Source organism: Enoplosus armatus, chromosome 12 (assembly GCF_043641665.1).
Source record: "Enoplosus armatus isolate fEnoArm2 chromosome 12, fEnoArm2.hap1, whole genome shotgun sequence".
NCBI classification, from domain to species: Eukaryota; Metazoa; Chordata; class Actinopteri; order Centrarchiformes; family Enoplosidae; genus Enoplosus; species Enoplosus armatus.
In genome coordinates this window covers 1,397,349-1,423,994 of record NC_092191.1, presented here as the reverse complement: position 1 = coordinate 1,423,994, position 26,646 = coordinate 1,397,349, and the positions used below count along the sequence as shown (strand labels likewise).

The window sequence follows — 26,646 nt, the reverse complement described above, 5'->3', positions numbered from 1 at the left end:
ATTCAGAGCTACATGTTCACACATGTAGGCTGTTATTATTATTGTAAATAACCCACTTTGTTTTAGCCCTAGAAAAGAGATAGCCCAGTTAAACAATATTTTAGTTGCTTTTATTACGTATTCTTGCCTGTTTAAGCACATATTGTCTTATTTTCTGTTTGGTTTAGAAGGGCTTTTATTTTGAATATGTACAGGAAGTTCCTGCAGTAACGGCAAAATTAAGGCACATTGTGTGAAAAGTTTGATGTATTAGCTGGGCTAGGATTAGAGTTAGCTGGCTCTCGTATTGAGACAGATCCTGTTGTTTTCTTCAGAGAAGATTTCATAAAATCTTGGTTCCTCATTTTGGACAAACATGACAAATCCTGTTCTGCTTATCACAGTTCTACTCAAATCTTAATAATTCACAAAAGTATAAAACAAGTATAAATCTCTTTAATTTTACAAGCAACTTGAAAATGTCGAGACAATTATGTTTCTTAAACAAGTGACAGTTCATGAGACGGCATCCTAACATTTAGAAGACAAAATGATAAAATAAAAAAAATATTAGAAAGAGTTGGACAGTAATAACATAGTTTTCAAGAATACATTAAAACTGTTTTAGTTCTGAGAGCGGAGTGGCAGTCTGGATTTCTGAGGCGTTGACGTAGCTTCGTTTTCTGACGCTTTTGACCTGGTGGGGATCTTTGTCTCCTTCTTACCGCCCTTCTTTTGCTGGAAAAGAGAAGTTACAAGAATACAGAATCACCGTTAACGTAAAATGTGTCACAAGTAGGACGAGCTTTGCTAAGGAAGTCCGGTATTGATGGTAAATTGACCCAACTACACCCGGCTTACATCGTGTCAAGCTAGCCAGCATTCTGCTCAAACCCACCAAGCATCATCAATAATCACCCTCTCAGCTAACTCAAATTAGCAAGCAACAGAGCACACACTCCCATCTACCACATCATGTTACCAGCGTGCCCATTGAGCCTATTAAACTAATTAGCATACTTCCTGATCCACCAACTAAACCAAACAAGCTATGCTAACTAACTCAACCAATACTCTCATTCACAGGTTCAGATTTCTCTGAATTAATTTGAAAGAACAGAACATCACATATATTCTCCACTGAACATTTTTCAGCCTTTAATAAAAATATATGTAAATATGTTTTTCCTCACCTTGAAGAAGGGAACGCGTTTGCTCTCGTTGAAGACGAGGTTCTCGTCGATGAAGGACGGCTCTGTGGCCAAGCTTTCGTTACAAGTACTCAGCTCGTCCTCCAGAGAGTCCTAGACACAGCGAGGAGGAACAGGGTGAAAACGGAGCAGATATTAGCAAGAGTTTCTTTTAATTTGGCCAATAAAGAAATAAAAATCTGTATAAATCTGACTCTAGAGTATTCCAGCCATTTTGAGTTCAGATCAACAAATGCTGGAGAAGAATAAAAGCGATAAAACACAAATCGATCACCATACTGTACTGAAATAATGGTTAAAAGGTGTAAATAAAATAATAAATGACAGTGGAAACTTAAAAACAAACACTGAAGCGTATGAGAGCAAAAAGTGTCCAGAGAAGCATGAATAGCAGCACGTGTCAAATGCATGCATCGTGGATTCAATAAAAACAGTGTTAAATCAGGTTATGGGAGTCTGATTACCGGAGGAACCATCCTACATCCAACAATGTCATCAATTACAGATGCAGAGAAAAGCGTCTGTCGCTGCCTCCAGGAGAAAAACTAAAAACACAGTGAACGTACGTGGTCAACCTGGCTGTGTTTGTCCTCCTCCTCCTCCTCCAGCTCTTCCTCCATGGCGGCCTGCAGCTCCTCCTGCTGCCTCCTCAGGCTCTCCAGCAGCTCGCAGCGGCTCCGTGACTTCACCAGATGCCTGGGATACACAAACTCCCGACGCTGAGGGGTCGCACCTGAAGGCAACAGCAGAACTGGTTTGTGACCTGGACAGGTGAAGGACTCGAAAACACAAGATACGTGCTCTCCAAAAGGGCACATTACGGACTGAAGAAAGCAGTTTCTTACACTCGAGTGGAGTTTAACATTTCAACCCAATAATATAAAACCGGAGAAAAGGTTAAATCATGTACCTGTGGGAACGTCCTGCTGCAGCTCTTCCTGCAGGAAGCCGTGGACCAGCTGTTTGCTCGTTTCTATGTGGTCCTGGAGCTCAGCCTGCTGTTGGTCCAGGACAGTCCGGTCCAGGGAGGTCTGGTTCTGCACGGCGATCAGAGCCCGCTTCACCTCCTCCTGCCGACCGGAGAGCTCCTCCTCGGCTGTCCGGAGCTGTTCAGAGCAGCGCATCTCCACGCTCTGGAAAAAGATGAAGCGTTAGACCAGTTTTACCTCCCTGAAGCTGCCGATGAAGTGAAACCTGAAACTGTGTAATTAAGCCTGAAGGTTCAGTACTGTAGTTTTGTAGAACAGCTGACGAGGTCAAGCCTTTTTTACCTGATGCAGGGTCTGCACTTCAGTGGAAATCCTCCCCGTCAGGGAGAGGTGTTCCTGGGCTTGAGTCTCTGCATGCTCCCTGGCTCTGGAGCTCCATTGGAGGTCACGTTGGATCAGACCTGCAGTCACAACATCAATAATAATGAATGTTCTGTAGACGTGGGTTTAAGGTTTCAAAGATGACCGACGGTTGTGAGTCTGGTACCGGACACAGAGGTGTGGAGGTGGGAGCAGCAGCCCGTCATCTCCTCCAGGGTCTGCTGGCTCTCGTCGGCGTTCAGACGCAGAGAGGAGGCCAGAGAGGAGGAGGTGGAGGAGAGGAGGTCTGCCTGGGCTGAGGCCTGATGCTCTACTCTACTGCAACCACTGCACACGGGGAGACAACATGGTGACGATGTGAAAGAAACTGATGACACAATTCTTGGCGTGATGATTTTGTTAAATTTAAAACTCAATACTAATAAAATAAAAGGTTTTTGGAAGACGGAATGACGACATTTGACTCTGACAAGGACTTGTGTTTGAATCTCTTGAAGTAGAAAAACCTTCCAACACTGGACTGACCTGCTGATGTTCTCCTGCAGGACCTGTAGAGGTTTCTGCAGAGCTTTGGAGGCCGAGCGCAGATCAGTGTAGTCCTTCTGGGCCTCCATGGTCAGCAGGTTGAGCTGGTCCTGCAGGCACTGGATGGTCTGCTTCATACCCTGACAGAAGGAAGCACAGCACTGATGTTAGCTTCACTAACTGACCGGCACAACTGGCCTCTTACCAGTAGAGGTGTGACGATATGCATCAGAGCTGAAAAATGGATCCAATATCAGATAAATCTGTGCTGCCTAAAAACAGTATTAAAAGGTGTTGTTAGTGAGGCGTTTATATATTACCAGTTCATTTGCGGTTTATCTTCATGATGACATTCTCAAGTCAACAGGTTTTATTTAGTGGATAGGAAATATTTTTATTTTTTTATTTATGTGGTTATGTCATGTCTGTTTTGCACTAAAACCAATGAGATTTGAAAGAAGTATTTGGAAAAGCTGTTTTAGTCTGGAGGGGGGGCTGAAATGTAACCAGCTCAGTGTGGACAGAGTTAAATCAAAATGACGCTGATGTCTTTGTCTCGCAGATCAGCTCTTACCGCCCGGTGTCTCTCCTGCGCCTGTCTGATCTCGTCCTCCAGCTTCTCGTGTTCAGCCTGCTGTGTGTTCAGGTCCTGCGCGGCGGCCTCCCGCAGCCCGGCCAGCTCCTGAACCAAGCCGCCGAAGAACACACCCGTCTCCTTCATCGCCTCCACCTGAGAGGAGGAGACCGTGAAAATGAAAGAAGCATAATAACAAGGAAAAGGTGTTAGAAACATGCTCTTACTTTGAAATAAACATAATCACAGGAGGTGTAACAGTCACACCACAAACAGGAGACACGAACACTGTCGGGATTTAACTTCAAGTCATTGATTTTATTGGTACGACAGAAGTGGACTAACCTTGTCGGCCAGAGCTCGCTGCGTCTCCACTGTGGCCCTCAGAGTGTCGCTGAGCTCCTTGACAGCCGACAGACCCATCAGAGTCCGAGCCACCAGGACCTCCTCCATGTCCTGCCGATGCTCTTCCTACAAACAGACCAAAGAAAGCAGCCAGACATGTTGTTTAACAGCATTACCACCCTGATGAGAAAACTCTGTATACACAACAGCCAAAGTGACAGAAAGTGACAGATCGCTCGTGTTTCAGCGGTGGCGGCTGTCCTGTCCTCACCAGCAGCTGCAGCAGGCTCTCCTTGTCCTGCAGACACAGCGCCTCCTGCTGCTGCACTCTGTCCTGACAGCGAGCGACGCCCTCGGCCACCAGCCGCCCGACTCCCCCCACGAAGGACTCCACGGTGGTCAGAGCTCCTTTCAGCGCCGCCTCGTTCAACACGAGCAAACCATCTGTTCAGGGAGAAGGACAGAATGAGAAAGTTAGATGCTTTTATTTATCCATAAATACTAGAACAAACACATTTTACAAAATTCCTGATGAAATAATATTAATATTTTATTTAATATTCATTAAATATTATAAGACATAAATACTGGTCCACTAGTTGTGATGTCGTAAATCCTGCAGGCAGACTTAAGATGGACTTTTAAACTCGTTAAAGTCCCCCTCACAGCTCTGAAATCTCTTGAGCACATTCCTGCTCCCCAGAGGATGAACCCTGTCATCGCTCCTCTAGCGCCCCCCTCAGGTCTACTTTACTGGTGAGACTCTTGTAAAGCTCAAGCGGACGCTGCGGCTCTCTGGTCTTACCGACGGCATGCGAGTAGCTGCTCAGCATGTTGCGGTGTTTGGTTCCTTGCTGCTGAACGCTGCGCTGCATGTTGCTGAACGCTCCCTCCATCCGCTGAGAAAAACTCTGCTGGATCTGACTGTTGTGCTGCTCCACCTGCAAGTTCAGTCAAGAGTGTGTTTGTTAGTCCTGATAAAACCGCCGTCAAGTCAAAAGGTGCACTGATGTTGTTGCTGATCTGTCCAGAAGCTTTGTTCCCAAAAACTACTTTAACAAAACGATGTCACAAGGAAACTTTAGATAAGCAGACAGTATTACTTCTATTATCAAACTTTCAAATAAACCAACTAAATGTTAGATTAGATTCAGTTTTACAGCTGAAACGATTAGTCGATGAATTCAACTCCAGAAAATAATGTGCAGAAACTTTAATTTAATAATCCATGAATGTTTAAAGTGAGAGTGTAACTTTTAACAGCAGCCATAACATTAACATAACATTAACATAACATTAGTGATCATAACCCACTGACAGTCACACCAGACCAGATGCAGACTGCAGAAGCATTGATTTAAGTAAAGGACGCTTCATTGCTATAAATGAAACTTTTCATTAGTGAACAGTTGTTATTTCCTAAAGAATTGCTGACTCCGTTTTTATCATTTTAAATTGAATCTGAGTTTTGGACTGTTGGTCCCACAAAACAAGACTCTGAACTTCTGATGTGCTTTTTCACAAGTTTCTGAATAACTATTCAGCCGTCGACATTCATCAAGTCATGTGAGGAGTCAGACGATCGCTCAGTGCATGAAAAGTTTAGGCGATGCAAGATGCACCAAGAAAGCGGCTTTGTGGCGATGCATCTTTCAGAGAACCCAATGGGTTCTGATTTTCTGTGTGCAGTTTGAAAAGTGACCTTTTTCTTCCTGTCCAGCTTGTCATGGAGACCCGACACGTCACCGGTGCTGGCATCCACTGTACTCAGCAGCTGGAGGAGGAAACACGCCACAAGGACAAGAAGATAAATACGTCGTATTCATGGAGATGGTCTGAAACTGATCACACCGACTTGTGCGTGTTTGTCTTATTTTAAAAAGTGCAAACAAGATAAAAGCATTTTCTGAGAACAGAAGTTTGGTTAAAAACAGCAAAAGAACAGGAAGTTACTAACAGGGCAATTATTAATAGTATGGCAAGTACAGAAGAGAAAAAAGGAACTAATGACAGAAAAAGAGAAGGAAGGGGGTCGAAAATAGAAGCAAATGAAAACCAACATAGAAACAAACACAGTGCTCAGAAACACGACTTCCAGTCAGTTATATTAGAGTGAGTCTGTACCTGTCCCGCGGTGCTGTAGAGGGTCTCCTGGACTGTGCTGAGCTCCGAGCAGACAAACGCCTCCTGAATCAGCTTCTCTTTGGTCTGCTGCAGGTCTTGGTTCGTCTCCTCCAGCCTGAAACCGGCACAGATAAGAGTTTCACTGTGGTTTAAAACTCGGACTCTGACCTGCCACCACCTGCAGTCTCACTTCACATGATAAAGGACGTGTTGGCACGTTGGCTCACCTCTGCTGCTTCTCATCCAGGTCTCCAGCACACTGCTCCAGTCTGGTTTTACTGTCCACAAACAGCTCAGTCACCTGCAGGGAGGAGCAGAGTGTGAGGACAGCTGCTGCAGGTAGAAACCACGCATGATATGAAATACTACAGAGATCATAAAACACTTTGTTCTTTCTCAGATGATTTTCTTGCAGCTTTGAGTGAAATACAAGTATTTCTATTTAAACAGTAGCATCGTGTCTGCTGATTCCATGACAACAAACCCAGCAGCTGACCCGCTGAGAGAGAGACAGAGAGAGAGACAGACAGACAGAGAGAGAGCGAGAGAGAGAGACAGACAGACAGACAGACACAGACAGAGAGAGAGACAGAAAAAGGGCCCCGCCCACACTCTACCAGGTGATCTACCAGGTGATCTACCTGACATTCTTGCTTGAAAAATGACTGAAACGATTAATCGATTCTTAAAAATAGTTGCAGTGTAATTTTCTGTCGGCCGGCTAATCGTTGCAGCTCGGTTGTAAATTGAGATTCTCCGTCCTCTGGTCTGAGGGTGGAGGTCAGGATTAACGTACCTTCTTCAGCTCCTCCTCCATGGCAGCGATCCTGTCGGTGTTCTCCACTGAGTGCTCCTCATGAGAGGTGATCTGACTCATCATACTCCTGAAACACACAGAAAAACTAATGTATGGAACATGATTTAAAATGCACATCAAGCAACTAACCAACGTGTTTATATGAAAATTAAAAGCAGAGCCGTCAACAGGCAGATTTACATCCTGCTAAAATTATTTTTATTATGTCAGGAAAGACTGAATAGTTCAACAACTGTTTTGACAATAGTAATATTTTCAATCACTGTGAAGTGAATACTTTAGTTTTTGAATGTTTGTTGAAGGCATTTAGAGCTGATAAGTGATAGTCAGTTCGCAGATGAACTGATAATGAAAATAATCGGTGGCTGCAGTTTTGCTCTCAGGGAAGAGACCCTTTGAGTTTCTCTTCTCTTTCCAAATGAAGTCATTAAAATAATCAAACGTGTTCCTACTCGTAGTTCTCTGCAGACAGATAAACTCCGTTCTTGTCTCGAGTGGCAGCCAGGTCGCGCTTCAGACGCTCGATCTCCTCGGTGTATTCCTGAGCGGACACAAACACGTTCAGCCTGACGTCACACTGAAGGAGTGAAGCTCGTGTCTAATGAAACCCGCCTACCTTGATGAGCGTCCTCTTGGTGAGTTTCTGGTTGACTTCGGGTTTGTTCATGATGTTCTTGGCTCGGCTGGCGTACTCCAGCGTGCTCAGAGTCTCCTGCAGAGACACAACATCACAACATGATATAACGTGCTGAAGCAGAGGAGCTGCAGAGGCTCTGCAGTTTAAAAACTTCATAAAACAACTTCAAAATACAGCAACATAAGCGTGTGTTCACAGAGACGACAGGACGCACTTCCAGGTTGCTGGAGGAAGGAGACACGGTGGCGATGATGGAGGTCTTTGTTCGTCCTCCCAGTGAGTCCTGCAGGATTCTGGTCAGCTTAGACTCCCTGTGGGAAGAGTTCACATCATGTATCCAACTAGTAACTATAAATCATCCAGGATACAAGATGAGCTCATGGCAGATTTATCTATTTATTGTGTGTATGTTAAATAACAGACAGGACAGAAACACCCAACAAGGACTACACATTTTTATATGCATCTTAGTCACAATGCTTTAAAAAAAACCTAAAGAACCTGAAGGGATCTGTATCAATACTGTTGTTGATCATTTTCTGTGTTTAAAAATAAATATCGGCCAAGATCATTATCAGATTTTTTACACTCCCAAATATAAATATCAGTATAGATCTCAAGCATCCCGACCGGTCGAGCTATACTAGTAAAGCAAAACCACACATTAACACTGTGTGGACACTTCCTGTTCAGGGTTTGAGGTAAACAACAAGAATATATTGACGGAAGTTTGGTTTTAGTGCAGATCTACAACTCTTCTCTTGTTAAATACTTATAAATAAAATAAAAAGGAAGCCAGAGAAACAAAAAAAGTGTCTTTTGTACAGATTTTAAAAATGAGATTTGGACAGAGCCAGGTTAGCTGTTCCCACTCTTTATGCTAAGCTAACCAGCTGCAGCTTCATACTTTACAGACCAATAAGAGAGCGGTATCGATCTTCAAATAACTGTCGGTAAAGCATCCCAGCTTGTTTATAGAAAACCAGGTTTTAGTAGATGGAGTTCACATTGAAGGCGTTAGTACAAACACTGATGTCACAGATTAGAGTCTTATGTATCTGAGTTCTACCTGTACGGCACGTGAGGCCTTTTCTCCACCAGAGCGGTGATCACTCGGCCCAGCGTCAGCAGAGACTGGTTGATGTTTCCCGCCTCGCGAGCTCGCTTGTCCACCGCACCCGAGCGCCCGATGTTCTCACTGCCGGCGAGATCCACCTGGAGAGGAGGGGACATTTGTAGAAGACATCTTACAAACTCCTGTTCTGCAAGAAATCTTTAATGTTCCAGTCGATTCTCACGAACTGTATGTTAATCAAGCAGTCTTGAAATATACTAATAAATACATCACTCAGCTTATAATTACCTTCAGCCTAATAATTAAGTGCTACTGATGTATTGGTCCATGGAAAAGTATCACACGGACATGAATTACTTCTGGTTTAAAGTAGAAAACACAGGATTATTACCAGGTTGAGTTTGCCGATCTTCACCAGCTCCTCTCCGTCCAGAGTGATCTCCTTCATGTGAATGGTGACCGAGAAGACCGAGTGGGAGCGACTACAGAGACACAGGAGGGACATACAGAGTTGTGAATGAACCAGCCATGGCAGTGGATATCTGTCAGAGTACAGTTTACTCTCGGCGAGTACCTGGAGTAGGCGTTCATGAGCGTGGAGGCCGTCCTCCTCTTGGCCGATCCTCTCTCCAGGATCTGATAAACTTCATCTTTGTTGTGAACCGTCACCTCCTCCAGACCCTTCACCACCACACCGCGCTGCAACACACAAGAGCGACACAATGACCCGACAGCAGCCATGTTTGTCCCGCAGGCTCGTTATTACAACTGAATATCTGGATTGATCTGTATTAAGCCTGATCAAGATCTGATCAGCAGTCACAAACACTGTGCTCCATTAATAGTTTGACATTTTGGGAAATACGTTTTCATTCAAATTTAGACTAAAAACACCATAACAGCAGATATTATTATTATTATATATATTATTTGGTTTGAGAGTCACCTTGTTGCGCGGGTCGTCAAAGAGCTGCAGCCGCTCGTTGACGTCCTCGCTGGGGCTGAGCAGGTCGAACAGCTCCTCGTTGTAGATCTCCAGCAGCGACACTTTGACTGAGAACTCCGTGCCGTTCTCCGAAAGCTTCTCAAAGATCTGGTGCAGCGTTCTGGGGATGATGCCGGCCAGAGGGTCCTAGAAAACACAAACACAGGAAGTGTTACGGTCATCATTTTCTGCTGTACACAGATCAGCTACTGCATCAGAGTGTATGTGATTATGCAAAGTCTGTTCTGACAAATAGACAGGCAGCAGAAATACGAGAGATTTATGAAAACACATGACAGAGTCGACGCACCTCCTCCCAGGTGAACTGCTCGTTTGGACTCCGCTCTCCCTCCATGGTGAACGTCTTTCCCGTTCCAGTCTGACCGTAGCTGAACGACAGCAGAGGAAACAATCGCTTTTATTTCATGTTAATAAAAAGTACAGACATGAAGACTGTTGTTGCAGCAGAGCACTTACGCAAAAACAGTGCAGTTGTATCCCATGATGACTTCATCCAGGATGGGGCACACGACGCTCCTGTACACATCAATCTGCTTGGCAGCTGGACCGAAAACCTGCAGGAAGAGAATCACATTTAGAACATGAAGTCCTTTAATATCGAGGCCGGTCGGATATTTATATTTAGCTAAATGTACACAGTGAAATAACATCTGTAGCTGCTACATATCACACCTTATTCTTCTCAAACTACTGGATCAAATTTCTGGCGGTCCTGGTTCAAAATGATTAAATTAATGATATTAATGAAAGATTAACAGGAGAATGTGACGCGATCCACTAGAGAGAAGACGTCTCACTCTGTTGGAGTTGTTGAACTACAGAAGTGGTGTTACAGAGCGGAGCGTCTTCCCTCAATGACTTGTGGCAAAGTGGCAAAGACACCGACTGCAGCAAGACAAGTTTCACTTTGTTCGGTCATCAAGTTACTCACAGAATTAAGCTGATATGACCTGCCGCCGGCCATCACCAGCTAAAATGAGAAGCTGCTACCTGAAGTTTTGTACACTTATCTCTGCTGATGATAAATAGCGTCAGAGCTCAGAGCCAACCTCAGTGTCTGAACTCAGACCGACTCACCGGTGCGACCAAATCATTTTTCTACATTCACACACTCTAATTTCCCCTCACATGTAGAGCCGGCTGTGGTAAAGAAGAGGTGGCTAAAACACAGCAGAGACTTTATTCAGCCGATAGGATCTTTAGTGACGACATAAGGATTAATGCCACACTGTGTCTTACTGGAGTGTGTAAACACAAACCACTCACCATGTCAAACGTGTAGGTCTTTCGCGACGCCTTGTCGTTCATCCCTCCCGTCCTCACAAGCACCTCCTTCCTGTTTGGATCGCAGTCGATGACCCCGTAGGACGACTTGCGCTCCACCGTGTTAAAAGGTCTGAAAACACAATGCAGTAGAGACAGATGTGACTTCTGTGAATAACATCATCTGCAGGCCAGTGAAGTCAAAATTAATGTTTGCTTTATTTTCATCAACTATAAATGGGGTTTGGTGATGTCAAATGTCGGTAGATAGATCCACTTACTAACCACAGCCAAAAACATACAACAATATGAACATATGTGCAAAGAGACAAACAAGGAATACAGAAAACATATCAAAAGCTGCTAAATATCTATAACATGCAGGAAAAGCGTTGCTGTCCTGATTGAAAAAGCTTTGAGCGAAGGGACTTCTGTTCTTTTACTCCACACTATGAACAGCCGACTGACCGTTCACGCTTCGACCATTTTACAGCCGTATCAACACCTGAATGACAGCAGCACATCTTCATCTTACTGTGTGCATTTTAAAAACACTGACACCACACAGCTACCGTTTGACTTAAACCCACCAACAGACCAACAGCTGGGATTAAAGCATTAATCCTCAAAGCTTTCCACAGTTTGTCTCGGGTATTATCATTACACTCAAGTGACAGAGTCGTTTTAATGAAAGATAAATCCCAGATAGACTTTGAAAGACACACACGACTGTTCTGAAGGTAATCCCAGAATCCTCAAAGACTCTAATAATCTGGATGGAAACATCTTGTGATAAGAAAGATTTGTAACCTGACTTTTATTTCCTAATCCGAACAAAGATGGTAACCAGAAGTAACATGCGTTGTTGCTCGAGTTGTATGATGTGAACCAACTTTATTATCAGTTATACTTCTCTAAAGGTAATGTTACTTCACATACTCAACAATTCATTTGAGTTTTACTCCACAGAACTAATTAAATCATGATATATGTTTGATCCAGAAGAGTCTTTTCAGATTCCTTCAAAACCTGCTGTTAAACAGCCTTCTGGGTATTTAAAAGATTGTTGAGGACTCAGCACATGACAGACACACTGCCTCAGTCCTAAAATAGGGGGACAGATGTACTTTCTAATGTTACTTCAGGAAAACAATATGCAGAACATGTTGGTTATGACTCTGAGGAGGGCTCTTTATCTTCCTTCAGGTCAGTTCACAGTCATGGAAATCAAACGAGGGCTTCACATCACATTCAGATACCATCTGTCAGGTTGTAAAACAAGCAAAGACAAACATGAACGAAGGTTTCTCTCCGTACCTGCATCTGACAACCACCTGGATGTTTCTGCCCTTCTCGTCCCGTTTGATTCCGCTCAGGTTGTGTGAAGCCATGGCTGCAGAGAGACGCCGTCCTCCGCAAGAATAGTCTGGAAGTGAGTTACCGTTAGACACTTCGAGCTAGCACGTAAACAAAACAACAACAACAACAACAACCCTGAGACGATATTAACTGTCGGTCCACAGCTAACGTTACTGACAAACAACACATTAGAATAGAGAAGTGTGTCTCTCCGCCGTGAACTGACAAGTAGAAATTAGCACGTCAGCGCTAGCCAAAAAGAAAATGGCGTAAATCCAAAATAACTTACCGAATGTCGGTGTTCACTTATCTTCCTCTCCCTTTAATTATCCGGGTATTGTTTCCACCACTAATGTGATTTATAAGTTCTGTATTTCAGCGTCTTGTGCCTCCTCCGACGGCTCAGTCTCTCAGCTCCTCTGGCGCTCTGAAGCCCCCGACGGGAAACATTTCAAACAGTACTTTTAAATTTTGCTGAGCCAATAACAGGAGAGTAACGGCCAAACAAACGACACCATTGGTCAGAAGGACACGTGACGGCGTCGGCGCGGAGCATCACGGGAGGAAAGCGTAGTATAAATGGAATAATACATCCACCAGGTGGCGACATTGTTCTGAAAACCGCTTCACGTTATAATGGAGGCCGTGTGGCGGTAACGGCGCTGCTGCTCCTTTACTGTGTTTCCTTTACACACCGGATGATTTGTGGTTTGATCGGTTATGGATTGGGAGCAATTCAAAATGAATAGAGTTCATCTGAAGTATTCTTATCAAAGCTGTTAATGCTTTTGTTTTTGCAGGATGAGACTGTGAAGCTAAGCTGCAAAACGTATATTAGCCGATTCAAGTCTCTTTTTTTATTAATTATATTTCATTTATAAGTGATAATTGGTTTCAAAACATTTTTGCCAAATGAGCTGAACATCAGCCAGCTGGCTAACACTGGCACGTATACAGAAATGATATTTTAAGACATTAATTTGACTGAGAGATGATACATAAATCTTGTGTCAGTAATAATTTATGGGCAGACATCTTTCAGAGAGACTGTGAGGAAATACATAATACATCAATCAGGAGAAAACGCTCTCTGTGACATTCATGTTTTGCTCTGATGTGTTGAAGCAGAATTTTGGCCTGTTGTCAATTACATCACACACACACACACACACACACACACTAAGATACATTAGAAAACGTGCTTGTATTTTCATTCGTAAAAAACTGATTTCCCATTTGATATTCGTGAATGTACAAACACAGAGATACACAAAGGACCCAGTTCTACAGATGAACACACAAAAACAGTAAAAAAAACACGTCTCTTGGAAGAAAAAACACTTTTCAATTCAATCAAAAACAGTTATTTTAAAGAAATAAACCAAAATATGAAATGATTTCATGCACTTTGTCTGTTTCAGGTTTATGAAGTGACCAGTGAGCAGCAATCCATCTGCTGAGGACCGTCCGCCCACTCAGCCCCCCCAGGAGGACGAGGGGGTTGCCCTTTTTGCTCTGGCAACCCTTTCAACACACACACACACACACACACACACATTTATGCATGTATGGACACACATGAAAACATACACATAAAGCTCTGCTCTTTTTGTTGTCTTTTTCAGTCTGACAGTAACGGTGTAATAACTGGCAGCCGTGATGGAGGTCTTTGTTTCTTCAGACAGAACCAGAACCAGAACCAGAACCGCCGGCCTCCGTAGATTTAAACAGACATAGTGTAGTATTCGCTCAACCAACCAACAGCGTCTCGTTAACACATCTGATAAAGAAACCTGAAGAGAGAATAATTAATAATGAATCACAGAAGCGTGTTTTCACTCGTTGGATGGGTTAAAGCTGGTTTACCTATAATTTAAAACAGACGAGCAGTGGAAACATCAGGTCTGTGTGGGGCGATGAGGAGGCTGTGACCTTCCTCACGACACAGATGTCATATTTCCATCGTGTTCTCCACATGGTTCTCCATCTTTTAATGACGCCATCTCGTCCTGTCCTCTTCTTCTTCTGTGGTGGTTTAATGGCAGCGGCTGGAGCATTAGCTCAGCCAGCTGTTTATTAGCTCCGCCAGCTGTTTATCTCATCGATCAGTGAACTCGTGTTCACACAGCTGCAGTGGATAAAAACAAGCAGCAAGGCAGGTTTTATTTTCACGAGTTTCTGGAATTTGGAAAAGTTGATCTGAAATAAATCTACATTGTCGGCCTGCGAGCTGGAGGCAGTTCAGCGTCCTGCTAAACTGACTGCCAACTGTTTGTTTAGTGAGCTCGCAAGTTCAAATACTTAATCTACTACAAGCAGCACACCAGCGGCAGCAGTGCATCAGCAGGCTGTAAACAATGCTGTGCAAGAATTTTGAGAGGTTTGGCTGAGGATCTTGTGCAGGCTGTCATGAAAGTCTAATGAGGCCATAAAACCCACAATTATGCTGTTGCAAACACGTCAAATTCAGTTTGCTTTGGAAAACACTTCTGGCCTCAGAGACTGAGGGTCTGAACCATCAGCTAACTGTTTTACACCGTTTGTCACAGTGAGGGTAGAGAAGTGTTCACACATGACACCAGAGTTTAACTGAAGTGAACCTTTACGCGCTGAGATGACAGAAGATACGGTTCGTGTTTACGTCTCTGCAGATCTACGCCGAGCAGCGTGTCAGAGAGATTCTGCACACAAACATCATCGTGGTCCGTCTCCTCGGCCCGCAGAGGAAACGCTGCGTAAAGCTTTCTACGGTCTGGCGTCACCCTGTTGTCATAGTGATGGTGACGAAGTCGGGGTCATCTCAGACTTCAGATATTTCACAGAAAGTCTGTGTTACGAGTCCGAGAGGAGCTGCAGGTTCAGCTGATAATTCTATAATCATTTGTTATGAAAATATCGATTATAGCCACTTTAACATTGCAGGCGTTCTGTCACACGTGATGATTTCCCATCAGGGTTGAAATAACTACCTGCATTTCTCTTTCCATTAGCTGAAGCACACTCAGTCAGTCAGTCTCTACAAACTGGTGCCGTGCAGACAAACATTGTTCAATCCCAGAGTTTTATTTTAAATTCCAGTGAAAATCCAAAAGTTTCCAAAGAGACCAGCATGAGATTTTGAATAAATGTGTGTTAAATGATGCACAAAACATGAGAGTATCTGTCAGTGTGGAACAAGATGACTGGATGATCATCATCCTCACCATCGTCTTCATGTCCAGAGCAGCAGCTGTCCGGCTCCAACACCTCCGGCCTCCGCTTCCAGTCAAAGAAACATCTCTCTGTTTCAATCTGATGTCCAGCAGAAATCCACTTCATTAGCATAACAATTTTAACTGCGAGGGTGGAAGCAAAGTGAGGTGGGAACAATCGTATTGTCCCCCCCCCCCCCCAACTCTCTCTCTCTCCCTCCCTCCCTCTCTGTCCTCTCTCTATCTTTTTGTCATTGACAGCCCACTCAGACCCCGGGTGATGATGACCCTTTCCGGGGGCGAGCCAGAAATCCAGAGCGGGTAACTTTGTGGTCGGACTGACAAACGTTGGGCTTCATTCACCTCAAGAAGCTCCTGCGATCTCTCTCCATCGCGTCCCTCTCTCTCCCTCTCTTTCTCCACCCGTCTCTCTGGAGAGCGAGGCGGAGGCCCGGTGGACGCCGTCTCTGACGGAGGACAAGGAGGATTTCTCCTCACTGCAGCTTTAAAGTGAGTTTGATTCTTGTTCTTTTGTCACATGAGGGTGTAAATCCACTTCACTTGTGTTTAAGCATGAAGCTACTTCACAATTAGTGTTTTATTTTTGCTGATAAATATCTTCATGAAATGAATTTATTGTAGAAATCTTATAAGTGGCATCAGAAAGATGGAAAACAGAGACGCACAAGTGGAAAACCACATATTTCTTCTTTTTCAGAGCTTGATTTCTGTTCACGTTGGTCGTTCTGTGTCTCCTGATGCTCAACTTTAAGACCTATTTATTGCTTTTTATGTTTACATCAGTTAGTATGAGAGTGTTTATGTGTTTGTGTGTGTGCAGGAATAAATAATAAGAATAAATAAATAAGAATCTGAGTGTGAGAAACAGAGAAAAGACAAATGTGATCAACGTTCACAATTTCAGGCCTTAAGTTTCCTAAAAGAGAAATATTTTTAAAAGGGAAATAATGCAACATGCAGAGAAAATCAGGTTGTTCAGCTGAAGTGTGTTCTGATTCCAGCATTGAAGCCTGAACTCTAATATTAACTAGTATTAACTATTAATAAGTGTGAGGACACCAGGAGTCAGTAGCTGCTTGTTTTTACGGCCAGTTGTGAATATTTAGTGTAGAGCTGAAGCGATTCAAGCAAACCAGCTGAATATTCTGCAGCTGCAGCTTCTTACTTGGGAAATAGTTTTGATTCCTACTTTCTGGAACTATAAAGAGGATGAACTGATGAATCCAGAAGATAATCAGCGGAGTAAAGTGTAATGAAAATAATCGTTCGTCGCAGCCTTGATTTGATTGTGCGATGAAAGACTTGGAGAATTCTTTGAATTTGGAGATTTTTGTGAGAAATAATTCACGTTGAATTCTTCAGATTGAAGCTTATTTCTGAGAGCAGCCATGTTGACGCCACTTTGATGTGAAATGTTGGGAAAGGGTTTAAAAACCAGAACTACAGAAAAACCTGTGGTTCTGTGATCATGGTGTGTCTGCAGCTGAAGATTTCCTTTGTTTTCGTGCCTTTTTTGATGACTTAGCACATCGTTCTGTAACATAAAATGCTGAAAGTTGTTAGTTTTCAGTTTGTACAAATGAAAGTGGAGTGCAGCTACACGCTTCAACAGAGAATAGTTCTCTGTGTTCGGTTCTTGTTGGGCTTTACACAAGCGGACCATGAATTTTGTAGTTTATTGTCTCAAAGAGTCAAATGATCTAACTCTTTCTGTCCGTGTTTCTTTGGAAAGCTAATTATTCTCGTTTGATGTCAGCGGACGAGCTCCAACCGACGACACATTCTGGTCCCAGAGATACTGTCGGGGGCCTCGTCGTGGACGTGCCTGTCTATTATCCGACACTCAGCAGTCAATACGTTTCCCATGAATATGCAATCGCCTCCATTGATGGCTTGGTTAGAGGGTTCACTGGCTGAACCTCCCAGAGCCTGACTCATCTGCACGTTGATCGAGAGTTTCATCCAGAAATGAGAAATCTGAGCAGCACCTGTTTAATATGAAGCATGGGAGCGTATCAGAATGATTTATGGTGCTTCTATTCGTTGTCCGCGCGCTCCGTCATCTGTATCCCTTCACCCAATTAAACAACGCCTACGGGTTTAAGTCTTGTGGTACTTTCCTAACGGAGTATTAGGTACTTTAAGGCCTTGGTGGATCATTTATCAAACATTTACTTGTATTATTTCATAATGTGACTCTGCCGCAGGATAAACCAGGAGGAGCGTTTCCTTCCTAAATGAGTCATCCACCATTTAAAAAACACCTACCGTTCTGGCACGAGCGGAGCAGAAAATTCTGATGATTTATGGTGTTTATTTAAAGTCGGAGCGTCTTTTGTTAAAAAAGAAAAAAATGATTCAACCTGACTCAGTCTGACCTTTCAGAGGACGGGGATTCCTCTTTCAGAAATGTTTCCTCAGGACCAAACTTACAGATCATCTGCTTTTGTCAAGCAAGAAGATGCATGAAAGGCAAACAAAAGATGCAACTGGAACGATCCACTGGCTTAAGTGATCAAATTAATGAGAATGCACCAGGTTTGAATCCAGAACTCACATTTTAGGCCCAAAAAAAGGATAAACTTACAAATGGAAAGTTGAAAAAATATCAGCGAGGACTCTCAGACACATTAATGTAGATTTGATATCACAAAAAAGTCTGAAGAGGTGCATGAAGTAAGTGGATTACTGTGCGAGGCAGCTAGCAGCAGTTAGCATTAGACACACGAGACAAACAGTCGTGCGTGACAGAAGTCAAGAATTTGAGGTGCAAATCTTCAGATGTCTTCATCAGCAGAGAAGAAAAAAGCGACCTGCCTCCGTGTTTTTGATGGTACAGAAGTGAGGTGTCGATACGAGGTCTCGAAGGTCAGAAGATCAAACCTTCTGCTTGGAGCGAGAAAGACAGAAAACGGGCAGTTTGGCTGTTTTTGTTGTTTGTTGTTTGACGTTTGGTTGCAAAAATGTAAAAGGGGGCAGCAGGCGGTGAGCAGGCCGCCGGTCGGCCCGAGCGTCGCTGGAGGACGAAGACAAAGATCCATATTAACAAAAACCGCAGATGACAGATGATTAATCGGCGTGGTGGGGTCTGCCGAGCCGCCGGACCCCCGGCTGACACCCCGAGCCACCAACACAAAACCAAAAACCCCCCAGAGCCTCGGCGGCCCGGAGGAGCGTGGGCGAAGGGTGGAAGCAGGGCACCGTCCCCACGGAGCAGTGTGTGTGTGTGTGTGAGTGTGTGTGTGTGTGTGTGTGTGTGTGTGTGTGTGTGTGTGTGTGTGTGTGAGTGTGTGTGTGTGTGTGTGGAGAGAGGAAAAAGAAAGATTTTGTGTGTGTTTGTTCGACAGATTCTGACAGAGAAAGTGTGTGTGTTGGTGTGTATATTTGTTACAGAGAAAAACCAAGTGTGTGTGTGTGTGTGTGTGTGTGTGTGTGTGTGTGTGTGTGTGTGTTTGAGTTACATTCAGTGTAAGTGAAAGTGTGTTATTGTGTGTGTGCTTGCATGTTTGTGTAGGAGTGTTTGTGTGCATTTGATTTCTGAGTCTGTTCAGTGCAGTGTGTGTGTGTGTGTGTGCATGTGCGTGTGTGTGTGTGTGTGCGTGTGTGTGTGTGTGCGTGTGTGTGTGTGTAGACCAACCAAACCCCCATCTGCCACAGGGTGGGCGGCTCGCCACACAACGACAATACACACCAACATTTTTGTAACTGTGGGCGTTCAAAAGGCTCGCAGAGCTGCAGTCCTCCTGCTCGCTCTGTTCGTGTCCTCGACGCAGCGTCGCAGCAACGCAGCGTCGCAGCAACGCAGCAACGCAGCAACGCATCGTCGCACAGTTAACATGTTCCCCTCTCACCCCAAACATCTGATTCGTTGTCTTTCCTGTTAAACAGAAAGCTCACGAGGTGTCCCGAAACAAAAGGGTCCATCCTCTGAGGACTGAGCTCAGATGAATGTACGTGGTCCTGTGTGAGAAGCTGTCTTCGCTGTGGCCTGAAGGTGGCGCTAGAGGAAAGCTCCTGATGTCTTCAAAATGAAAAATGTTTTGTCTTTTGTAGAAATAGACTTTCTGACTGAAGGTGTTGCGAGTCTTTAAGCTTCATGAACATCTGCAGAGGATTTCAGGGATCTTAAACGGGAGGATTTTACGACTGCACTCGTTTTAAAGAGGCATGAAGCCGCCAGCGTCTCAGAGGGGGCGGAAGTCTGATAAATGTCCTCGAGTGATGTCACTCGAGTCAGCGTCTGCTGAAGACTACGAGTTAGAAACTGAAAACTGTCTGTTGGTGTGGAGTTAGAAAGACGTGAGCTGACCAGAGATCTGCAGCTGCAGGCCGCATCAGCCGCTACGAGCATAACAATCTCCCACCAAACTGTCAGCGTTTGAGTTGCATTGTGGGTAATGTAGGCGGCCAGGTCTGTTTACGTTCAGGGTTTCTCACCAGAACACATCGCCTGTCTCCTCGAGGTGCTGAGTGTAAGAAGAAAAACTGTTTCTGAGTTTCTGTAAGTTTGGTTTTGGGTTCGTCTCTGGACCACAGTGTCGGACTGGTCGTGGTTTGGCCCTGAAACTACACCCTCTTCATGGATCCCTGGTTGTTTCTCGTTGCTGTGGTTTCTAAAACCAAGCAGTGGTGCGCTCCTGTCAGTCATGCTCAGAACTACAAGTTTGTATTTTCTGTGAATTATTAATGATAATTAATAATAATCAGTGAAAATCCGGCCACATTATGTCGGTTCAGTTCAAACGCTCCACTTCTTTTTGCACATATTGCACGAAAAACATGACATTTATACTTTCATAAATACATTTAAAGATCACAAAGATAACTTCTCAGTGTTTCACAAGTCCAAGCTTCCACTTTTCGTGTCTCCACGCTCACACAAAGAGTCCGTTTCTCTACTTTAAAGAGCTGCAGACACTGAAGAGGAGAGTCACACTGTCTGAAAAGTGTTGGTCTTTCTTCTAAGAGATGAGGTTGTAATGCTTAATGGCACCTTCGTTTTTAGACAAAAGAGAAATGATATTAGTATTTAAAATATTTCATGGATGTATTGTATGTTAAAAGTGTGTGATTGTCAGATAAGCCCATGTGGTGTCTGCAGACCCCCCCCTGGACTCCACCAGCAGTCAGTCTCTAACATGTCCTGCTCTCTGGGTGCCTTACATCTTCATCCTACCTAAATGATGAATGCATGTTGAACAACAGGAGACACCGTGATGATGATGATGATGATGATGATGAAGCAATAATCTGACAAGAGAGACAAGCAGCGGCTCCGTGCAGTCACTGTGTGGGCTCTGCTGGCACGAAGACAGCACCCGGATACCAGCCATATAAGAGACCGGGATCCTCTCACCTCACCGGAGAATCCATTTATGGAGAAAGTGTGACCGGAATTCCGAATGATGGAGCTTTTGTCCCCCTTTACACGAGTCCGACAGCAGCATGAGGCGTGCGCTGATGTTTAAATTAAATCCGTGAATTCAGATTTATGTCAGCCGCGAGTTGTTTGTGTGTATAGTTCAACTGGAACATGGCATTTTTATTGTTTCCATGTTTCGTCACCTCGAGCTCCACCAATCCTATATCTGGAGTTCCCTCTTTTAAAAAAAAAAAAAAAGCCCAAATCCATATTTGGTAAATGACGTAACGGGACACCCAGAGATCCCCTTTATAACCATACTGCAGCATCCAGGAGCTGTTAGAGATGAGAGGCGGAACAGACACAATGAGGGAACATATTCAAAACGTCTGAGAGGCAGAAAATTGGTTAGTTTCCTCCGTTAAAGTCGCCTGATCTCCGCCTCAGAGACAGAATGACTGCTAAAGTAGTGGATGAAGTTCCTGCGTCTCTCAGCAGTATTATAGATAGTATTCCTAAAGATGTGTACGCAGCGGAGGGGGGGTTGCCCTCACAGACCATTGTTTTTAAAGAGGAGGCTGTAGGGGAGGAAGACCATGAAGGGAAACCCGATGAGGATGAGAGCGGTAAGAGTTTGTGTCTTTGCTCTGTGTGGAGGTTTGGATGAAAGCACGAAATGAAGACTTTGATTGCGCCTGATGTTCTAATGATTGTAAGATGTAATAAAGAAGGAAACCGAAAGCTTCACATGAGCCTTGATTTGTGCTTCTCTACATATTTCAGGTGACCTTCTGTTCGAGGAGAAAAGCGCGCCTGAGCTGCTCCTCCACGGAGACTTGGCGCAGTACGTGGCAACTTTACGCACGCACCCTGTGGCGTTTACCGGCAAGTTCTCAGTAGACTCCAGAGGCGCAGCAGGACCGTGGACACCGGGGGACGTCATCAACGTGGTCAGCGCTGATATCACCACCCCGGGACCGGTCACGGTGTCTGGATCGCCTTCAATATCTCCAGATATTTACGCAGGAGGAGGAGACGCAGCGGACGCGGGGGACGGTACCATGGCGCACGGCCAGCCGGACATCAGCCACATGTACGCGCCCCCTCAGCCTCACCCCCACCCTCACCCCTCCTATTCCTGCAGCGGGGATATGTACCAGGACCAGTCGGCAGGGGGGTACCTGGCGACTTCCACCTGTGCCGTGTCCTACCACCCGCCTCCGTCCTACAACTCTGTGCCCAAACCGACTGTGGACGGCGCCGCGCTGCTGTCCATCATGCCCGAGTACGGAGGCTTCTACCAGCAGAGCTGCCAGAGAGATATCCAGACGGCTTTCCCGGAGAGGAAATCCCTCCCGTACCCGCTAGACACCCTGAGGGTGCCTCCGCCTCTCACGCCTCTCAACACCATCAGGAACTTTACGCTCGGTGCTCCATCTCCGGTTGTCGAGGGTCCGATGGCCGCCGCTTTCCCCAGCCACCAGAACCTCCCTCTCAGGCCGATCTTAAGACCCAGAAAGTACCCGAACCGTCCGAGCAAGACGCCCGTCCACCAGAGACCGTACCCGTGCCCGGCGGAAAGTTGCGACCGCAGGTTCTCCCGGTCGGACGAGCTGAGCCGACACCTGCGCATCCACACCGGCCACAAACCCTTCCAGTGCCGCATCTGCATGCGGAACTTCAGCCGCAGCGACCACCTCACCACCCACATCCGCACGCACACCGGGGAGAAACCCTTCTCCTGCGACCAGTGCGGGAGAAAGTTCGCCAGGAGTGACGAGAGGAGGAGGCACATGAAGATTCACCTCCGGCAGAAGGAGAAAAAGTCGTCTGCGTCCTAATCCTCACCGCGCACGGCCCTGCTGAATGTAAACTTTCTGAATCCGAACATGAACTGGATCGGCTCCTGCCTGCCAACAGAGCCCCAATCTTATAGTTTAATTGTTCTCACAAAAATGGAAGAAATGTCTTTGGAAGCCATATCTTTAAAAATCAGGGAGAATCAGAACCAGAGTTCCCAGTGATGTGTTTGGTCATGCCTTCATTATTTATCACTTCAACTACATCATTCCTCACTCATCAGTCAGTGGTCCAGGTGATTAGCGTTAAATTATGTGAAATGTAAAGGGAGTTTGGTTGACACTGCTGAAGAGGTGATGTTAGTGTGCCAATGCTCCTTTAAACACAAGTGGTTTCAGATTGTGTGTCACAATGTGCCCGGCGTGCTCTGCGCGCTGTGGCAGGGCATTGTGTCTACTGTCTAGGCTTCATATTCTCAGGGATTCAATTTCAATTCAGGCTGCAAAGATGAGACTGAAATCCTGCAGGTCAGCTGAGTCTGAGTGGTGCAGGAGGGGTTGTTGCTGCTGCAGGTTGTTCAACACCATCAACTAGCTGAAAAAATATCAAGTCATGTTAAAATTAAAGGATGTTTTGCAGGATTTAAATGAGACAGATCCACAGTTTCTATCTAACTGGCTGTTTTTACACCGGAGGCACTAAAATATGTCACCCTGCAACATTTTGATAGAAACATAAAAACAGATGCCAAACAGAAACAACACTCACTACACAATATTAAATAAAGGAGTATTAGAGGAGGGAGCCTATCAAGTTAAAGTGATGTCAGAGTGCACCCAAGAGGTACTGTGACATCACAAATCAGGGCGGGGCTAAGGCGGGACACTCAGCGGACATTTCTTTGGCTAGATGCAGCAAAATGAAGCTTTTTTAACCTGGTTTTTGTATCATATTAGAAATGTCGAAAACGATGATATATATATTAATACGTTTCATTGATGCACCTGATGAAGAGTTGACTTTGGTTTATACATTATTACATTCAGCACATGTAACTCGGTTGGGATTTTATGGTCTGGTTTGATGCTATTTCAGGTGTGTGCACCTGTTGACACTCGTTAAGACCCAACCAACATTTCTACCTGATGATTGTGAAAGAAAGAGTCACTGGACAAAGAAAAGTTCTGTTTTGTGTTTTATAATTTTTATGCAAACAAGTCGAGCACTAAAGCTTTTATTCTGCTGGACTGATGCTTCTTGTCAATGCAAATAAATGTTGACTTGTCGAGTCGTTGTGTTGTCGCGGCTGCCGTCTGATGCTATTAAATTGTTTACAGAACAGCTCAGTGTCCATTTAGTGGCTCCTCTGGAGCTTTTGTCATGGAATTGAAATGTCCCTTTTATTTTTCTCATCCACGTTTGAAAGTCTGTTGAGGAAGATCATGTCATGTTATCAAAAGCCCCAGAAGAGCCACTAAAAGGACCACGAGGTTGAGATTTGTTTGAAACTCAGTGAACACCCACATCCCAAATCCATTTTTAGGTATGTATTTAAAATACAAAGGCAGGGCAGAAGAAACTGCTTGCTAGTAAATGTAGGTTTCAAACTTTTAAGAAAAGTAAGAACATACATCACATTTGTTTCACACAGAGAGTTTTGATGAGCGACACTGAATATGAACATGACTTAAGTTGGGCCCCTTTAATGTTCTGAGTCACTCATTAATGAACTCTCATTTTGATGCTAAACTGATGCTAATGACACTCAACACTTCCTGCAGATGTTTCACAGTAAAAGCCTTCCAAAAGAGGGGAAGGGACAGTGCCCTCTGAACGACTGGGAGGCTTTTAATGTGAAAGAGATGTAAACAGCAAAGTGCATGGAGGAGATCGCACAGTATGGAGCCTTCTGTGGAAAATATAAAGCAATTATATAAGATAAAGGTTGAGGTAAACAGAGGCCCTGAGAACGTGTAGTTTATAGTATGAAATCGGGACACTAAAGCTGGAACATGGTTTTTCATCTGCACATATGTGAACATGAACAGATGCAAAACAAATTTAGGGATAAAAGCCTCAGTATGCTTCAAACTACAAGGCTAAAGGAAGCGAAAAAAACGTTTATTCACATAAGAACATATTCCAAAACTGGATCTTTGTACTCATTAATGACGCCATGTTGGTATGGTTCATCTTCAGATAAGGCGATGAAAGTGAAGTATCGTGTCTAACATCAGCAGACTGGAGCACCGGACTCCGACTGACCGACTCCCATACAGAGCTGTGGACATGGACGGGCTTCACTGACACTAACGGTGCAGCCGAGAGGCCGACGGCAAAAAGGGGAGCGCTCAACACACAGACCGACTTCTGCTTTCAATAAAACATTGAACCAGCCATGTTGGCACACTGAAGCCTCGACATGTCCAGCTCAGTTTGAGTGTTTCCCTCTGAACCCGCCTCCTTTGTGACCCAGTTACCCATAAAACTCCTCTCCGCATGCCGAGAGGTTTACACGCATCTTTGCAGAAGTATACTTAAATTTGACTTTAATACCTGAATCCCTCAAAAAAACAGCAGTAATCTTTACAACCCCACAGCTGCTCTGTGTTAATGCACTTTAAACTTTTAACTTTTGGACCCAAACAAGACAGATAGTGGAACTTCAATCATCAACCTGCTGCAGTTCTGCTCCGTGCATGGAAATAGAAAGTTTTATTGATCCAACATGTTTCAGAGAAACGCCCTGAGGAACGAGACATGGATACAGGTACAGTTTGTTACAGCCTGATTTAAAGAGCTTTCTGCTGATGGGGAAACATCAGACCCTGTGTTCTCCCACAGTGATACAACACACAGCACAGCACTCATTCTCCGCTCTCATGAAGAGTTTGTAGCATCAAGTTTCTTTTCAAAATTACGTTCTGAGCTAAAAGTTATCCGAAAAGCATCATTTCACATTTAGGTTTACAGTCTAATTCTCCAATGTGACTATAAGTGCTTTACTGTCACCCCCCCCCCCCCCCCCTTTTTCAAATGAATACACACTTTTCTGAATGAGACCTCCAACTCTGTTACGAAAACCTTTTTTATGATCCTTCTTTTGACTCAGTGCAAAGCTCTTCTTCTCTCTCTTCAACCTTTTCTTGTGGTGAAGACGGCCGACAGTCTCCTGAAAATCAGTCAGCAATACAAATCACAAACAGCCCTGAGGATCAATCACAAAGCCAGAAAAAAAACTGCAGTTTTAGATATTTTTAGTCTCCAAAGAGACCTGAAGAAGTTCTTCATCCGACTGGAACGAACATCACAAAGCCTGAAGCAGGAAGACGATTAAAACACAGTCCCTCCACGTCCCTCCACGGTCCCGGACAACAGAGACAACAGGTCAACTGACAGGACACTGTTGTTTGTAATGCTGCATTCAAGATGCAGTCAGAAGTCAGGAATTCCCAACCAGTAGATTATAACCCCAACTATCGTGTTTCAGCGCTGCAGCGTGCAACAACGCATGCATTGCATCCCTCATGCAACAGACAGCAGCTGTTAGTATAACAAATATCATTAGCTTTATACTGAAGGTCATGCAACACTGAAAGCTGAAATTTAGTGTGTCTAAAGGTGATTAAAAGTGTTGTATAATGCTGAGAGTGAAACGTTCAGAGGTTTCCATTTTGGAATCGGAAACTTTTGAAGACTTTGACCAATGCAAGCAGCAAAATTCAGACTTTTCTTGAATGCAGCATTAGCACCCTGCACATCATTAAGTCGTCACTCCTTGTTATCTCCCACCCACAATACCTCACAGGGTCTTATCTCAGGATATTGCTCACGTCATTTGTGACTCCAATTTTGGTGCTTTTCGGTCATTAACTCTGTCAGCTGGCGGACGATATGCTCCTATATTGGTTTACAAAATGACACCACCTTTAATGACACTAGATCCATCAGATAAAGCCAGAGGTGCATGTGGTGAAACATTTTCAGAGGTACATCATGAGACCCCGACCCCCTCTGTGTCCCTGGTGAATCCCCCCCATCCCCCGT

The 26,646-nt window shown here is 44.5% G+C and overlaps 2 protein-coding genes across 2 annotated transcripts; one reads left to right on the top strand and one right to left on the bottom strand.

Moving 5' to 3' along the window:
- Positions 1 to 493: 493 nt before the first annotated feature.
- Positions 494 to 12,259, bottom strand: kif11 (kinesin family member 11). The gene is made up of 26 exons (XM_070915980.1): positions 12,184 to 12,259; positions 10,870 to 10,999; positions 10,060 to 10,157; positions 9,893 to 9,971; positions 9,544 to 9,729; positions 9,172 to 9,296; positions 8,989 to 9,079; positions 8,592 to 8,737; positions 7,737 to 7,833; positions 7,502 to 7,597; positions 7,338 to 7,426; positions 6,865 to 6,952; positions 6,296 to 6,369; positions 6,069 to 6,183; positions 5,647 to 5,718; positions 4,750 to 4,885; positions 4,216 to 4,388; positions 3,945 to 4,070; positions 3,600 to 3,755; positions 3,026 to 3,165; positions 2,667 to 2,827; positions 2,462 to 2,580; positions 2,101 to 2,323; positions 1,757 to 1,923; positions 1,173 to 1,283; positions 494 to 717 (listed from the first exon to the last, which is right to left on the bottom strand). Exons 1-26 carry the CDS (start codon positions 12,255 to 12,257, stop codon positions 604 to 606), a joined length of 3,186 nt encoding a protein of 1,061 aa, XP_070772081.1. The 5' UTR covers positions 12,258 to 12,259; the 3' UTR covers positions 494 to 603.
- An 8,994-nt stretch (positions 12,260 to 21,253) lies between these two features.
- Positions 21,254 to 22,640, top strand: LOC139294465 (early growth response protein 2b-like). The gene is made up of 2 exons (XM_070916367.1): positions 21,254 to 21,425; positions 21,583 to 22,640. The coding sequence occupies exons 1-2, from the start codon at positions 21,254 to 21,256 to the stop codon at positions 22,638 to 22,640; spliced, it is 1,230 nt and encodes a 409-aa protein (XP_070772468.1).
- The last annotated feature ends 4,006 nt before the right edge of the window (positions 22,641 to 26,646 follow it).

Coding starts and splice junctions, on each gene's coding strand:
- kif11 (XM_070915980.1), bottom strand. CDS start 12,257: ATGGCTTCACACAACCTGAGCGGAATCAAACGGGACGAGAAGGGCAGA. Junction 3,756..3,944: donor AGCGAGCTCTGGCCGACAAG/GTTAGTCCACTT, acceptor TCCTCCTCTCAG/GTGGAGGCGATGAAGGAGAC. Junction 3,166..3,599: donor CGCAGGAGAGACACCGGGCG/GTAAGAGCTGAT, acceptor TCCTTCTGTCAG/GGTATGAAGCAGACCATCCA.
- LOC139294465 (XM_070916367.1), top strand. CDS start 21,254: ATGACTGCTAAAGTAGTGGATGAAGTTCCTGCGTCTCTCAGCAGTATT. Junction 21,426..21,582: donor ACCCGATGAGGATGAGAGCG/GTAAGAGTTTGT, acceptor TACATATTTCAG/GTGACCTTCTGTTCGAGGAG.